The sequence below is a fragment of the Postia placenta genome (genome assembly GCF_002117355.1).
Source record: "Postia placenta MAD-698-R-SB12 unplaced genomic scaffold POSPLAscaffold_8, whole genome shotgun sequence".
NCBI lineage: Eukaryota > Fungi > Basidiomycota > Agaricomycetes > Polyporales > Adustoporiaceae > Rhodonia > Rhodonia placenta.
In genome coordinates, this window is record NW_020169839.1 from 1,256,854 (window position 1) to 1,271,586 (window position 14,733).

At 51.7% G+C, this 14,733-nt stretch overlaps 5 protein-coding genes across 5 annotated transcripts; 1 reads left to right on the plus strand and 4 right to left on the minus strand.

Moving 5' to 3' along the window:
- Positions 1-13: 13 nt before the first annotated feature.
- On the minus strand, positions 14-1,061 carry POSPLADRAFT_1145097 (hypothetical protein; the record flags this gene model as incomplete). The annotated part of the gene is made up of 4 exons (XM_024485765.1): positions 14-155; positions 399-458; positions 503-552; positions 975-1,061. Coding segments are annotated over 4 exons (339 nt in total), but the record flags the coding sequence as incomplete, so codon positions are not given.
- A 1,574-nt stretch (positions 1,062-2,635) lies between these two features.
- Positions 2,636-4,807, minus strand: POSPLADRAFT_1046942 (hypothetical protein; the record flags this gene model as incomplete). The annotated part of the gene is made up of 13 exons (XM_024479163.1): positions 2,636-2,816; positions 2,875-2,904; positions 2,964-3,086; positions 3,146-3,192; positions 3,253-3,287; positions 3,342-3,428; positions 3,483-3,585; positions 3,642-3,764; positions 3,819-4,068; positions 4,128-4,253; positions 4,310-4,446; positions 4,509-4,605; positions 4,659-4,807. The coding sequence occupies 13 exons, from the start codon at positions 4,805-4,807 to the stop codon at positions 2,636-2,638; spliced, it is 1,488 nt and encodes a 495-aa protein (XP_024338448.1).
- A 575-nt stretch (positions 4,808-5,382) lies between these two features.
- On the minus strand, positions 5,383-7,824 carry POSPLADRAFT_1066234 (hypothetical protein; the record flags this gene model as incomplete). Its single annotated transcript, XM_024482052.1, has 11 exons — positions 7,157-7,824; positions 6,992-7,106; positions 6,833-6,940; positions 6,707-6,776; positions 6,644-6,684; positions 6,473-6,589; positions 6,301-6,416; positions 6,060-6,245; positions 5,809-5,999; positions 5,606-5,753; positions 5,383-5,547 (listed from the first exon to the last, which is right to left on the minus strand). The coding sequence occupies exons 1-11, from the start codon at positions 7,685-7,687 to the stop codon at positions 5,383-5,385; spliced, it is 1,788 nt and encodes a 595-aa protein (XP_024338449.1). The 5' UTR covers positions 7,688-7,824.
- Positions 7,825-8,624: 800 nt separating this feature from the next.
- POSPLADRAFT_1046944 (hypothetical protein) lies at positions 8,625-10,212 on the plus strand (the record flags this gene model as incomplete). The annotated part of the gene is made up of 3 exons (XM_024479164.1): positions 8,625-8,851; positions 8,875-8,878; positions 8,956-10,212. 3 exons carry the CDS (start codon positions 8,625-8,627, stop codon positions 10,210-10,212), a joined length of 1,488 nt encoding a protein of 495 aa, XP_024338450.1.
- A 343-nt stretch (positions 10,213-10,555) lies between these two features.
- POSPLADRAFT_1040138 (hypothetical protein) lies at positions 10,556-13,607 on the minus strand. Its single transcript, XM_024477685.1, has 11 exons — positions 13,584-13,607; positions 12,520-13,525; positions 12,353-12,467; positions 12,192-12,299; positions 12,005-12,133; positions 11,826-11,942; positions 11,646-11,761; positions 11,408-11,593; positions 11,159-11,349; positions 10,958-11,105; positions 10,556-10,899 (listed from the first exon to the last, which is right to left on the minus strand). Exons 2-11 carry the CDS (start codon positions 13,204-13,206, stop codon positions 10,735-10,737), a joined length of 1,962 nt encoding a protein of 653 aa, XP_024338451.1. The 5' UTR covers positions 13,207-13,525; positions 13,584-13,607; the 3' UTR covers positions 10,556-10,734.
- Between the last annotated feature and the right edge of the window lie 1,126 nt (positions 13,608-14,733).

The following is a 14,733-nucleotide window of genomic DNA, read 5'->3' on the forward strand; positions in this document are numbered from 1 at the left end:
GATTGGTTCCCATTCATGAAGGGGACCAGTTTGCATAGTAGCGGGACCTCAACATGTAGCCGTGACTCTCTAGGAAAGGTTGGCGATCCCGCCATTCCTCTTCGACCAGAGCCGCGAGGTCGTACGTGCCCGAGAGTGTGAGGTTCGCGAAGATACTGGCATCTTCGGGTGATAGCGTTGCGTATATTAGCAGTCTCGTGGTGGCCGATATACTCATTTCTAAGTGCTATTTGACTTTCAATATCAGTTGAATTCGAGTTCGTAATCGACACTGTCACCAAGCCAATGCCATTGGCATGAGCCAGTCAGCAGAGCCGCTCGCACGTGATGCTTTGAATCAATCGAATTCCTCATCGAAGGAGACTGGTATAACAGGTATACTGTACTACGAAGCTCACCTCGTGTATCTCGAGCTAAGTAGTACAATAACAGTCGCTATGCAGCCCCAATATGGAATTCTGCATGCGGTCTGTAGCCATACTCTCAGCGGCAGAAAACACACCTTGGCTGCAGATCCAGGACATCCGCGAAATGACCTCCTGTTGACCGATACTAACGACGCGGACGAGTTGGAAGATACTATGCCTGCCCGGGCAGTCGGCACCCTTGCCTGATTGGTCCAGGGGCCATAATTATTGATCGGATTTCAAGCATCCCGAAACATTCCGGGGAATTCTGCTCTCTGATTGATGGCAGATCACGCCTGCCGACTCGGTTGATCTGCGGAGTCCCGACTGCCCATTGATAAAAGCTGCCGACGACCAAACTGCACATCCTGGATAAGACATTGGAGGAGACGGGAACTCTCCTAGCATCTGTCACTCAGGAAGGCCTTCTCCGCAACAGCAACTTCATTGATCTCGCCAGGAGGAAATCGTCGAAGTAAGCGACGCTTGGTTCCAATCCGGGATGTGATCTTGAGCAGTGATCCATATCAGTTTTCATGTACGCGCCGAGTGTTTCAGAACACAAACCTGCAGTGCTGCGACGCTGAACCAGCAGCTGAAATAAATGGTAAAGGGTCCTTCACATGAAATATCGATTTTGTGCGAGGATGTTAAGGGTACGAGGATGTCAAGGTCTTACGCACCGACATCGCAGTAAGTCCTGAAATGTTGCGCATCAATGTTAGTCCTGTGCTCAAATACATACGTAAACCACAACGGACGAGGAAAGAAAGCGACTCAAACGACTTCGTGAAACCTCTGCACATGATGAGGATGTCTCCCAGACGCATGCAACGTCTCATTTTGAATATGATGATCAAACAGAGAATTGTGACCAACATGATAGCGCAGGTGAGCAGAACGTTCGAGCTCTCTTCTTACATTCCGCCGTTGACTCACAGTTGCTTCGCAGATGTCATAATTACAGATTTAAACAGTGCGCCTCGTCCAATGCGCCAAGACTCCATTGTTTCGACCTCAATCACCCTGGTGGCCTATGCCGACCATGAGAATACGTACGTTTCACCCGTCACAATCTGGATCCCTGCGCCACATCCAGGTCATGATGATCATGCGAAGCTCACATGGCCGCCACTATCTTCCCCGCATTTCTTGCTCCGAGAAGATTACACACGTGTTATTTCTGCAAAGGTAGCGGTGCCTGAGCAAGACCAGACCGGCTATCACAGCCCTGCTTCTAAGGCGTCACGAAGACAGGCAATTACCCACACTCGCTCGAGGCTTTCGTCTACCAAAGGCGGGCGGCGAGTATGCCGCAAGGCTTCCTCGCGCACACCCAGTGGAGTGAATAGCAGCCGGTCTAAGGATTTAGGGCATTCGCGGTACGATCTTCAGTCGACCTCTGCCGATATAAATGAGTGGGAAGATATCGATGACGAAGTCGCTCTGGCACATTACTCGCTCCGTGGAGTGGCATAGCAGCTGTACGATGAGACCGCTGTATCAGGATCTGATAATGTATTGTGATGAATCCACCGTCTGATAGCATCGAAGTGCTTTTCTTGTACATTACACATGGAAGACAGACCAAGTCTCCGCAGATGGGTCAGAGCGCTGCTCAGTATTCCCCTCTCCATTTTCGCTTCTCTTCATTACAGGAATATCTCTGGTGTAAACTTAGCTGGTGTTGTTGGCGCGTGTCTACATAGCTATCGACAGCGCGACCGACGAAATGTCTTGACGACCTTGGAAGATGCTTACATGGCCGAGCTGGTTCGGCAACCCAGGATGGAGATTGCAGCGGACAATCTCCTGGCATGTGTAGTCATTGCTATGTCCGAGCCCTCATTTAGGAAAGAGCAGCTTCGAATATTTGAGGATCTGACGCATGTCATAGATGCTTCGTCTTTGATATTCCGCTAGCGGGTTTTCGACACGCGATGCTCTTTGGCCAATCCAAATAACTCTCCCCCCACTCAAAGTAACAAGGCATGTTCGATACAACGTAGTGCATCTTAAACAGTGCATCACAAGGATCTCGAGGATATTTATGTTGGAACTTGAGATTGTGGCGAGCGCATGCCACCGTATTTGGCATTGTTTGTAGTACCTCGCAGACTTTGCGCGAGCCATCCTGTATGTTCATTACGCGTTTGACAGAGCTCAGACAAACGCGATATATCTTTGTTGATCGTTCTCGCTTCGGGTCTCGGACGAACTTTAACAATTTATTCCGCTTGCGCGCCCAGCATTGCCTCCATATCCTTCACTCTCGGCTCGAAATGAAGTGAGAACGGTAGAGGGTGAACATTCGCCGTATCCGTGAAGGCATAGGTATCGATTGGGCATTGAGCATCCTGGGAGATTCTGAAAGCCCACAAGACCAGCGCAGTGTTGATGAAGAGGGATCTGGAGTCATAAAAGCTAAGTTCAGACTGAGTGCTTGCAATGATTGTACCGTGCTCACTGATCGGCGACATGTTGCCCTACACACACCCTAGAGAGCACAAATTATCTTCAGACTTTAACAACGTCGATATAGCAACAGAAACGTACCTGCGTCCGAAGCCAAAATTAATGAACTTCAGGTCATTTCGAATACGCCCATGTTCGTTCAGCCAGCGCGCCGGCTTGAAGTCCTCCGGATTGGGATAAACTTCAGGGTCACGCGAGATTGCCCTTGCCGCAGGAGATATGTGAGACAAAAGCTCATGCGATGGGCAATGATGTAGCATTACCAATGGTTTCCTATGATCTCAGCACCCGCAGGAATCACATAGCCGTTCTATAAGCCGGAATTTGGTATCAGCGCCATGAGATGCAGATGGCTGAGTGGTAGACCCACCCAGACAACGTCCTTGGTAGCTCTATGCGAAAATCCTGGAAAATGACTGATGAGGTTTTATAGAACAGCCGCCCATTGACACGACTAGCCTCCGGCACTAACAGGCCGCCATCGGTAAGCCTCGAGAACGAACGCGGTGACTTCGGGAAGCAGGTCTTCGTCCTCGAAGGTCGGAGCTAGTGAAACAGGTTTGATAATCACCCCGCAAGACTTATCTGCAGAAGGCGTACCTCTGTCACGGCCAACCACCTCATCCAGCTGGGCCTGCACCCGGGCCTGAGCCTCTGGGTAGCATGCGGCCGCCATTGTCATTATACCAAGCGCAGCCGCAGTCTATCAGTCATGTAGTGAGGACCTACTAAGGGGGACGATACAACGTTTCGCTCTACCGTGTCTGATCCCGCACCAAATATAGCCCCAGACAAGTAGGCTAGCTCGTCGTCCGATATCCCCAGGCGCTCCTGGTTCTCAATGAGGTACGCAGTAAATGACGGCGGAGCTTCTCCCTTTGCCTACAAGGACAGGCCATCTGAACCTGTACGTCTGGAGCATTCGAATGATCTTACCAGCAGTTCTCTAACAGCATTCGCTTGCTTCGTTATTAGTGCCAGCTCTTCCTCTCGGTACCGCCGCAAGTGCGACGCGTATCCCGGACAGTACTTCAGGATGGGGTACGTATCGACGAGGTAAGCTCCAGGTTTGAGAGCAGCGCCCAGACGAGCGAGGGATTTGTTGATTTGGAGTACTTCGGGATCTGAGTATGAGGTGGGTGTGGTCTTGCCATAAGCGACGGACATGACCACACTGGCAGCGTATCTGAAGCATTCATTAGTGTCCGCTAATTGAGACTGCGCTTGCACGGATGAAGCCCGAACTTTCTACCATGGTACAAATGATGCCTGCCGTCATGCAAACAATCCAGAACGTAGTTCTTTGCATTCTTATATTGCATGGGCTTGTATGTCGCGGAAGAGCTAGGCTGAAGGAAGGCATGCAACGCTCTGGGAAAGCCATGAATACACACACGTGCAGTACCCATGTTTCAATCAAGACCTACCTCCTGTATTTCTTCAACCGCTCGCCGGCAGGGGTCATCAGGACACGGTGTCCCTTGCTCATGATCTCATTAGCTGCGACACTGCGGGGGCGGTCACTGGTCTCTGCTGAGTGTTTCATGAGGATGTCTACAGCAGCCTAAAATGTATGTGTAAGTCATATCCGCAGAACAAGTCCATGGTGCCTGAGTTCACACCAACCTGGTACCTCCCGATCACACAGACGATCCTACGTCCGAAGCGCAAGGTGAATACCGGACCGTATGTCTCGGTGAGTTCAGCGAAGTGCCGATACGGGCTAGTAGGCTCTATTCAGCTTCCTCACATGCCATGAGATAATCGAGAGCCTACAAGGCCCTTGGCGGAGCATTCCCAAACAGCCAATGACCCGGTGGACCAGGCGGCAAGCTAGCGCTCAGTGTTCGGTTCTGCTGCAAAACTGAGATCAAAGCATAGAGAAGACCTGTCGCAAGAACCGAAGTCACAATCTGTAGGAACATGATGAACCCACTAGGACATAATGGTCGAAGGTACCCGCCCGCTATACTTATGTGATGCGGGGACGTCTCGTGAGAAGTGCACGGGGTCCAAAGTGCTCTTCGCTTGCTCTCTCTTAAGCAAACCCGATGCAAGCTTCGTCTGTCCCACGATCGCCGATTCTCACGAAACCTTAGTAAGTGAAGTATGGTCCTCCTTTCATCGACCCCACGACGTAAAAATGACCAAATTGTAGTAATGAGAGTGTCTACACGATGCAGGACTGTTTTGCGAAGGAGTTAAGATGTATTCGGCTATCGCGTAAGCTCATGTAGGGTCAGCTGGTAAGAAGAGATCACCTGTGACGAAATGTAGCATATACTTGCGAGGAACAACATACGAAATGAGTTGACGTATCACGCGCATACTGTTGGCATCAAGATGGACTGAGCCATTATGGCTGTTCGAAGTGCATTATTGTGGTACCAGTGGCGAGCATACTCGACTAGAGTCCTGATTACGCAAGACATCGTCCATATAGCATAACTTTCTATTGGTCCAAGCTTGCTCGCTGCGGTAACGCTGCATAGAGGGATCTTCAAGGCAGCGCCAGCCAAAGATCGAGGAGCTTGGGAAAGTTAGGCGTGCCCACACCGGTAACAGGATCCCAGCCAGGCTCTGCAGAGAACCCACTCGTGTTGCATCCAGGGTTACTCCCGTTTGTAATGTCATTGAACGCCTCCACAAATGCGGAGCTATAGATCTATGTCCCGTGAACAGTATATTAGCGCTCCATATGCCAGAGAACTCGCCATACATACGGTCGGATTGATAAACCCAATAGGGCCCTTCCCTACTCCTAGACGTGCATCGTTGATGGCCGAGAAGAAGGCCGCTAAGACAGGCGAGGAGCACGAGGTGCCATACGTGAGAGTGAAGTTGCCGTCGATCGCGACGAGGTAGTTCGCTCTGAAGCGTGTTTTAAGCACCTTGAGCAGTTGCAATATCGTGAAAAAATGCTCACCCATTAGCGGAAATATCAGGGTATGCTCGAGATGTTCCAGAAGTGTTGTATATCGCGGAGGAGTACGGCGGGGGGTAGTTGGACAGATAGTGTTCGACTGCGGTCTTCTGGTAGGATGGCATAGCGAAAACGTTCGAGAAGCCACCACCGGAATAGATGACCTGCTCGCATGCGCTTTCTGGCTCGTACACCTTGACGAGCGACGCATCGTTTCAGACGTATGTATTTACAATGTACTAAATGTTACTTACCGATGCACCGGGGTTGATCTGCGTCGCTCCAACACTTGTCACGTAGGGGCATGTACTGGGGAAGGAAGGGTTGAAGATTGTGCCGTTGTTAGATGACTGGCGCTCTGAGTCAAGGCATTGAAAATTGCCGCCAGAAACACCGTTGTCCCCGGAGACATACAGGACGGTTGTGCCCATCAAGCCGAGCTACACAATTCACTTGTGAAATCGACAAGTTGGGTAAGACAGTATCTGGGCTCACTTTCGCATACTCCGCACACTGTCGCTGCTCATAGGCTGGTGTAAACTGAGCCTCGTCGAAATAGTACGACGTCGACATTACATATGCAGGAGTGACGGTCCCGCAATCCTCGGGGCCTATAATGTTCATCGTGAGCGGAGATTGGGGTGCCTGGACGCAGATATTATCTTGCCTTCGTAGCCGTTCCCGCTCGGATCAGGATACATCGCATCATATTCAGGGTCATCTCCGCCCTCAAACGTGCAATACGAGCCATCGAGTGCATCGAGTAGGTTGTTGAATGAAGCAACTATGACGAACGCAGGTGGAGATAGTGCATCGTTCTGGACATAGCGCTGAATACGTACATTCGTTCGGGTTACCAACCTCATACAATGTGACGGGCTGTTCTTGTCCCACAAGCGACATCGCATATTGCAGGTCCAAGTCTGACTCTCCGTTAACAGATTCATCTTGTTCCTTGGTTTGGAGATAGCCTAAATCAACCTCGGTTAGCCATGACTTGTCAAGACTAAGCTAATGTGACACCGACCGCCATCGATGCTATCCAGTACGGGGCGCTGACCGACTTGGCTAGGCGAGAAGTTGGCGAAGAAGAGATCAAGATCGTTGGGAAGGTATGCTTGAGAGTTGTACTCGACTATATGCAAGGTGTGTGAGCATAACAGCATTCCGAGTAAGAAGTACAAACTGATTGCAATGGAATTCTTCTCAGTTGCCACGGGAGTATATGCAAAGTTATAAAGAGCACGAAGACAATCGGGTACAATCTGTTCATCGCATTTCTCTATCCCTTTGTGAATAGTCTAGAGGTGGATCGTAAGCATAGGCGGATTGCGCATGAACAACGGCTTACCTCGACCGTTGCCGCTGTCTTGGGGATGCTGACGCCCAATTCAGGCTGGCCTAATGATCGTGCATTGACTGGCCTATCCCGCTTATCCATGTCGACCCTCTGGGGCACGCTTGTCCTCGGCTTCGTATCGAAATGCAGTGTGGGCGTCACAATATCAACATGCTTTGCGATGTGCTCGGGCAGGTGGTACTTCTCGTAGCATGCGATATGCTGGCCACCGCCCTCTTCGTCAGACTGGTAGACATGGTACTCTGTTTGTAGCAGGCGCTCCGCCTGCTCCACCGTCATGTTTGCCTTAAGCCACCCGCCGCCCTGGCTGAGCCTCACGGAGGCCCGATCGATGCCGCTCTCGACAAGCCATAAATGCACAGTCTCAATAGACTCTTTCGCGGGGCGGAATGTCTGGGCGATCTTTGTGGCCGACCAATGCTTGCCATAATTAGGCGACTCGGGGTGCGACACGTTCATGACGAAGTCCTCTAGGTAATCTAAGTTCGGCTGCACGAGACCAAAACGAAGAGGTAGAACCATGGAGGGGTTGGCACGCCGTACAGGGGCCCATCCTAGGGGTATACTCCGGCGAGATTCATGGACGACGCGAGGAGAGCCTGAGATGACAGAGGGAGCACCTGTAGCGCAGAGCGCGAAAGTCAAGACCGTGAACAAAGGAGTGGAAAGCAGCATGGTGCTGATGGAATGCTGCGGCCTCTCGATGCTCGCTATATATGGAGGCGCAGACTCAGCTGCTCCCAGGAGTTAGCGAAGACCGTTGCGAAGGATCTGGGCGTCTCCGCAGTACTTCGCAAGCGGGTAGCCCTAAGCTGACGTGATGGGTTCGGTGCCGTATGGAACAAACTTCATGGAACGAGCAACGAGACAGACTAATTGATGGCAGGCGTCCTCTGGTCAATTTCCGCAATCCAACATATGCTTTAGTCATCTCTACCTGCTCCGGTAGTCCCGAGGTTTACCTCAAGTGTCACGGAAATCAGAAATATCAGCTGCAAGAATGTCAATCTTACGCAGACGTTTGGCGATCCTGTTACAAAGTCGTCACCGCATTAAATTACTCGCACGAGGACGCTCCACTCACATCAGAGCTGTGCCGGCTAGCTGACATTCCGTGAGTGAGTGTTGGTTTGGCGTAACCGTCCTCGAGTGTCGAGTGCGTCTTACATCTCTCCGTACTTCCAGATACGCGACTCTATGAGCCTGAACGAAAATTTGTCTAATACTGTATGTATGATAATGAATGCAGAGATCATGAGATACTACCATGAGATCGCTTTTTGATGTCACGGACGCGTTATGTCACGCGACAATAGCCTCACAGCCACAGCCTGCTGTGGCTGCTCGTCTTCATCTTCATTGCCAGTTCACCGATTCCGCCCCCTTCCCAGACACGAGTCGTTCTGGTCGCACTCGTATTCCCCTTGGAAACCCACAATCAGCCTACCACGCTGGCCCAATGCATCAAGCACTGCAGATTGTCGACATTCTCCACCTCGTTTTCCAACAACTGGCCTCGGACGAGGATACACCATGGAATGTGCTGAAAGTGAATCAACGCGCGTTGAGTCGTGCCTCTCGTGTTTGCAAGATATTTGAGAGCCCAGCCCTTGATGCGCTCCGGGCCTATATGGAAGATATACGGAATCTCCTCCGTCTCCTACCTCCTCTAAAGAATTCAAGACAGTGAACATACGTCAGTATCTTAGTCGTGTCACCTCTTTTTGACTCAATTTTATGCACAATCCTTAGTATCTAGCCGGAGAGACTTGCGATCGCTATTGGGCCAGATCCAGACTTACGCTCGACGGATCCACCGTATCCTTGGACCGTTCGATTGGATATCTTCAGACACTTACTCACAGCTATCACAGCGCAACGGAAATATGCCTCTCCTCCAGAACGTAGAGGCTATATTGGGAGATTCCCTCGAATACGATATCCTATCCATCATCGGCAACCGTTTGCATGAGCTGCATTACTGTGTTTCTGTTAGAGATGAAGAGCCGGATCCTGCGGACTGGGTTACACTCAACGGGTGTTTTCGCGCTCTGGTCGAAACATCCCCAGCTGTCGAAGTCATCTACACGCAGAACATCCCGTTATCTTGTCTCCAAGTGCCGTTCGAACACTGGCATGCGTTGCGGCGTGTGGACTTATGCGAAGCCTGCGGACGTCTGGATGGTGCGATTCTAAGGGCCCTTTCCTGCCTCGAGAACTTGGAAGACCTGGCGCTGCATGATTGTAACATTACGACAGCGGAGAACCATCCTCCTTGTCGCTTCGCTGCACTCAATAAGCTCGATCTCTCTGACTCCCCCGCAAGGTTGAGGGGGCTTTTTGTGGCCATAGATACACCTGTTCTAAAGAATATTTCCTTATGTTTTTCTGTCGAAGACGACGATCCGAACCTGGTCCGGAATTGTTGCCGCTGTCTGGACACAATGGTGGCCAAATGCTCATCATCCCTGTGGAAATTGCGCATTGTTGTGTGGCTCCCACATATACACGCGATCGTTCCTTGTATCGACCTCCTTCCGCCTCTGTTCGGTCTTCGCAACATCCGCCGCCTCTCCGTCGCTCTGCAGGACCGTATGAGTTCAAATCACCTCGAACCGGAAGACGTGCAGCGTATGGCCAGGGCATGGCCCCACATCCTGAGCCTAGATTATGATTTGGAGGCGTCGATGCTCCACAGTCTCCCCGTCGATGCTCTCGTCCCCTTCGCTCGATACTGCCCCGACCTGCGGATCCTCAAGCTTCCCGTTGTCACGTCTAACGTGCCCATGGATCTGGAAGATTATTCAACCTTCAGCCACAAGCTGCGCGTCCTCCGCACGTTATTCTCCAACCCACAGGGCCCTGCACGCCCTCTAGCACTCTTCTTAGATCGCCTGTTCCCCTGCCTGAAGACCAGTCGTTGCCGTCTGATGATAAATGACGATGACGATTGTGATAACTCGTTGTGGCATGATCTTGTCGTACAGCTGAGGGCGATTCAGGCAGCCAAACGCCGAGCAAGTCGTAATGCCTCTGCGTCTGCGTAAATGGGCTGATTGGTTTAATGGCAGTAGCTCATATGTAGACCTACACGATGTCTGGCTATAGTTGGATACTTGCCTGTATTGTGTTCTGATTGTTCTCTCGTCCATCATGCGACTTCACTTCTGAACCTGGACTGTTATTGCGTGCTTCACTAGCGAATGTCTGTCGCAACGCAGGGCTGATTTACACTGCTACCCCTGTTGCATGTTGTCCAGGTAAAGCCTAAATGACTTGGCTGTTGTAAAAGATAACTCCTCATGATGGCCATGGGATACAGTGTACTCGACTATTGCGTGATTTGCTTCTCTCGTTCGAGACTTCACGGGTTACGCCAGGGACGTCCAATGTGATTGAGACACCTTCGCGCGCGATAAGCAGCGACGGTTCCTGAATAATCGTAGCAATTGTACAACCGCGAGCTCGCTATGTAACATTACTGTGTAAACCGTGGCTCTACTTGTCCTTCAGCGACAATATGACCCTCGCACGACCAAGTACACATGATCTCAAGTCGAGGATTCGATTTAAGGCAATGCCAGCCAAAGCCCGACCAGCTTGGCGAAATTGGGCGTGCCTACGCCAGTGACAGGATCCCAACCTGGCTCCGCAGAGAACCCGTTCGTGTTGCAGCCTGGATTGTTCCCGGTGGTGATGTCGTTGAATGCTTCCATGAAGAGAGGAGTATATATCTGCATTGCAAACCCAGTCAGGTAGATTCCCACTGTGTTAGCAAGCCATGAGACGCACCGTCGGGTTGATGAAACCAATAGGACCCTTCCCGATGGTCAGGCGCGCGTCGTTGATAGCGGAGAAGATGGATGCCGAGACAGGCGACGAGCATGATGTTCCATACACGAGACTGAACTCGCCGTCGATCGCAACGACGTAGTTCGCGCTACGGAATATACTGAGCACTGGACAGCATCTAGGCATATAGGCCGACTTTACCCATTGGCAGCGATATCAGGATATGCTCGAGAAGTGCCTGATGTGTTGTAGGTTCCGTCGGAGTACGAAGGAGGGTAGGTGGCCATGTAGTGCTCGACCGCGGCCTTCTGGTAGGATGGCATGGCGAAAACGTTCGAGAAGCCACCCCCGGAGTAGATCACCTGCTCGCACGCGCTTTCTGGCTCGTACACCTTGGCAAGCGATGCACACGTTAGAACATGATAATCGAACATGCTGAGTAACACCCACCGATGCACCGGGGTTGACCTGTGTCGCGCCAACGCTAGTCACGTAAGGACACGTGCCTGGAAAGGAGGGATTGAAGACCGTGCCATCGTATGATTCGTAGCCTTCCGAGTCAAGGCATATACCCCCATTACCAGCGACACCATAGTCCCCAGAAGAGTACAGGATCGTTGTACCCATCAATCCGAGCTACCAGCTTTTCTCAGAGTCGATTGGCTGGATACTAAAACGTCGTGCTTACTTTTGCATACTCGGCACACTGCCGCTGCTCATAGGCTGGCGTGAGCTCGACCTCATCATAGCTGTACGACGTCGACATCACATAGGCTGGAGTAACAGTTCCACAATCCTCGGGCCCTGGGATGTGCGCCATGAGCGGAGCGTGGACATAGATCGGGGCGTCCAAACGCGGGTGACGCACCTTCATAACCAACACCGTAAGGGTCGGGATACGTTGCATCAAACTCCGGGTTGTCTCCGCCCTCGAACGTGCAGTATGAGGCATCGAGTGCATCGAGGAGGTTGCCGAACGAGGCGCCTGTGGTGAACAGAGGTTATGTTTGCGTATGGTCTCGAACAGACAAGAAGTCGAAGACATGCCTTCATAGAGGTCGCCTGCCTGATACAGGGTGACCGTCTGTTTAGGCCCCACCAGCGACATTGAGTATTGCAGGTCCAAGTCGGACTCGCCGTTCTCCCCGAAGCCTTCATATTCGGTTTGGTCATAGCCTGATCCAAGCCCGTTCAGTCTCACAACCTGCTGAAAGCAATCAGGCAAGATACCTACCACCATCAATGCTCTCTAGGACTGGCCGCTGGCCAACCTGGCTGGGCGAGAAGTTACCGAAGAAAAGATCAAGATCGCCCGGGAGGTACGCTTGCGGCGTGTATTCGACTGCATGCAACTCCTGTGAGTAGTCTAGCACGAAGGGATGGAGATACACACACCGATCGCGATCGAATTCTTATCAGTGGCGAAAGGAATATACTCGAAGCTATAAAGGACGCGAAGACAGTCAGGCACAATCTGCTCGTCGCAGTTCTCTAGCTCGTTAAATATCGTCTAGAAGCAAGTGATAAGACGGGCGCCATTTTAAGCATGGACAGCCACATACCCCGATGGTTCCCGTGGTTTTGGGGAAGCTGACGCCGAATCCAGGTTGACCAACCGCGTGCGCACTGACATCGCTGGATACGCCATCCCGCTTGTCGAGAGCAACTTCTTGGGGTGCGCCCAGCTTTGGCTTCACGTCAAAATGTAGCGTTGGCGTCACGATATCGACATGCTTCGCGACATGCTCAGGAAGGTGGTATTTCTCGTGGCACGCGACGTGCACCCTGCTGTCGTCCTCCCCGAACTGGTAGACATGGTACTCGGTCCCCAGCAGACTCTCCGCCTGCTCAACCGTGACGTCCGCCTTGAGCCAACCACCGCCCGCGCTCACCCGAACAGAGGTCGGGTCGACACCGCTCTCGACGAGCCACGCGCGTACGGTATCGGCGGACTCTTTCGTGGGGCGAAATGTCTGTGCGACCTTCGCCGCTGACCAATGCTTGCCGTAGTGGGATGACTCGGGGTGAGATACGTCCATGACGAAGTCCTCCAGGTGCTCCAGGTTAGACTGCACAAGACCGACGCGGAGAGGCAGGATCATGGTCGGCTCGGCGCGCCGTACGGGGGCCCAACCGCGGGGAACATTACTGCGAGATTCATGGACGACATGGGGAGAAATGGTAGAGGGAGCACCTGTAGCGCAGAGCACGAGAGCAAGGACCGCGAGCAGGCGCGTGGTGAGCAACATCCCGCCGAGGAAAGCTAGCTGGACCACGGCGTATTGTCTCTCCCCTTCCCCGCTTTATAGGAACAGCATCCAGAGCTACTCCCAGGAGGCTATGGTAGACCGCGCCGAAGGGTCTGTGCGCCTCCGCATTATGAGCGACATCGTGAATGATGTTCCTGGGCGGACATGATGTGACTTTGGTACCATATGGAACGAGTAGCGTATCAGGATGATGGCAAGAATCCTTCGCCCGGTGAGGATGTCCCGCCGGCTTCCGTGTCATCGAGCTTGTGATTTGACCGGACATTCCCTTGATGAACGCCGAGTAGATAGCCTTATACTGAACAAGGGAGGTCTTGTGAGCATTCCAGAGTGGTACAGAAAAGAAAACACCCGACCGCAAGGACGCGGAAAGCTGTCAGACACGAACAGACAGATCACTCCAGGTCTTCGGCCTAGAGTAGTCAGAGCATCAGAGTCTTCGATCAGTCTGCTACGGGGATGGGATGTGTGTAGTCGAATCATGAAATACTCAAAGCTGTGTTGGCCACCTGACGTTTCGTGAGTGAAAAGAACCGTTGCCTTGCCGTAAGATCTCTTTAATGGATCCGTTACGCATCCGCTGAGCAGTGCCTTGCATAATCACAGAGCGCTACTATAGAAATTCGTAACCCGAGAGCGTTTAAAAGCTGCCAGGAAGCCGACCGGCTGCCAGTGTATATGTACTGTGGTAGAATTACAAGAGTCGATAAGGACGTCGGAGATGGTGACCCTTCGTCCGTCTGGGTCACAGTGTGTCAGTGACACTCACTGTGACATTCAACTTCCTCAGTCAAACCGGTGCTGGGACACGTAATTCTGTGAATGAGTCAAGCTACTGCGTTCGGCGACTACAAGCCCAGCAACCTTGCAAAAAATGATTGACTGAACTCGACTTGATATCAATGACTACAATGTATCTATGACAGCTTCTATCTGGCCATACGGAAGAAACACGTTTCATAAGCTTTTTGCTGGAGGATACAGTACCTTGGCAACTCTCAGGCTAAAACATTTATTCAATCAGGATGTCAGGCACGCATAAGCCGATATTCAACCGCAATAGTCTTCTTCCTCTGGACTTCGTTTTACCGAGCCCGTATTTCATAGTCAGCTGAGTACAAGAGCGCTTTTACGGGTCACGCCGATGTTGTTTTAGTCACGCTGCTATTCATAATATCTAGGCCCACGCGTCCAGACTCTTATTTGTTATTTATTACAGCGTGTTGTTACTGATGCCGGAGGCCTATGTAGGCGGTACGTATGAGGGGCATTTCAAGTACAACTACACGAATATGCGTTTGACCGTATGATCCTGACCAGTAAATTAGCAGGCGTGGCATGAACCAAACCTTCGGTTTGTAAGGACAACGTTCTGCTCTCACCATGCGGGTATTCTAAAGAGCGACTGTCCCCCTCCCCCTCCCCACACTCGGCAATAGAGCATTTGGTAGGCCGCCTAGGGGAGACTACCGGGTACTATGGTCAGAATATGGTTTGAAGGCGAAT

Coding starts and splice junctions, on each gene's coding strand:
- POSPLADRAFT_1040138 (XM_024477685.1), bottom strand. CDS start 13,206: ATGTTGCTCACCACGCGCCTGCTCGCGGTCCTTGCTCTCGTGCTCTGC. Junction 12,468..12,519: donor AAACCACGGGAACCATCGGG/GTATGTGGCTGT, acceptor ACTTGCTTCTAG/ACGATATTTAACGAGCTAGA. Junction 12,134..12,191: donor CCTAGAGAGCATTGATGGTG/GTAGGTATCTTG, acceptor GGCTTGGATCAG/GCTATGACCAAACCGAATAT.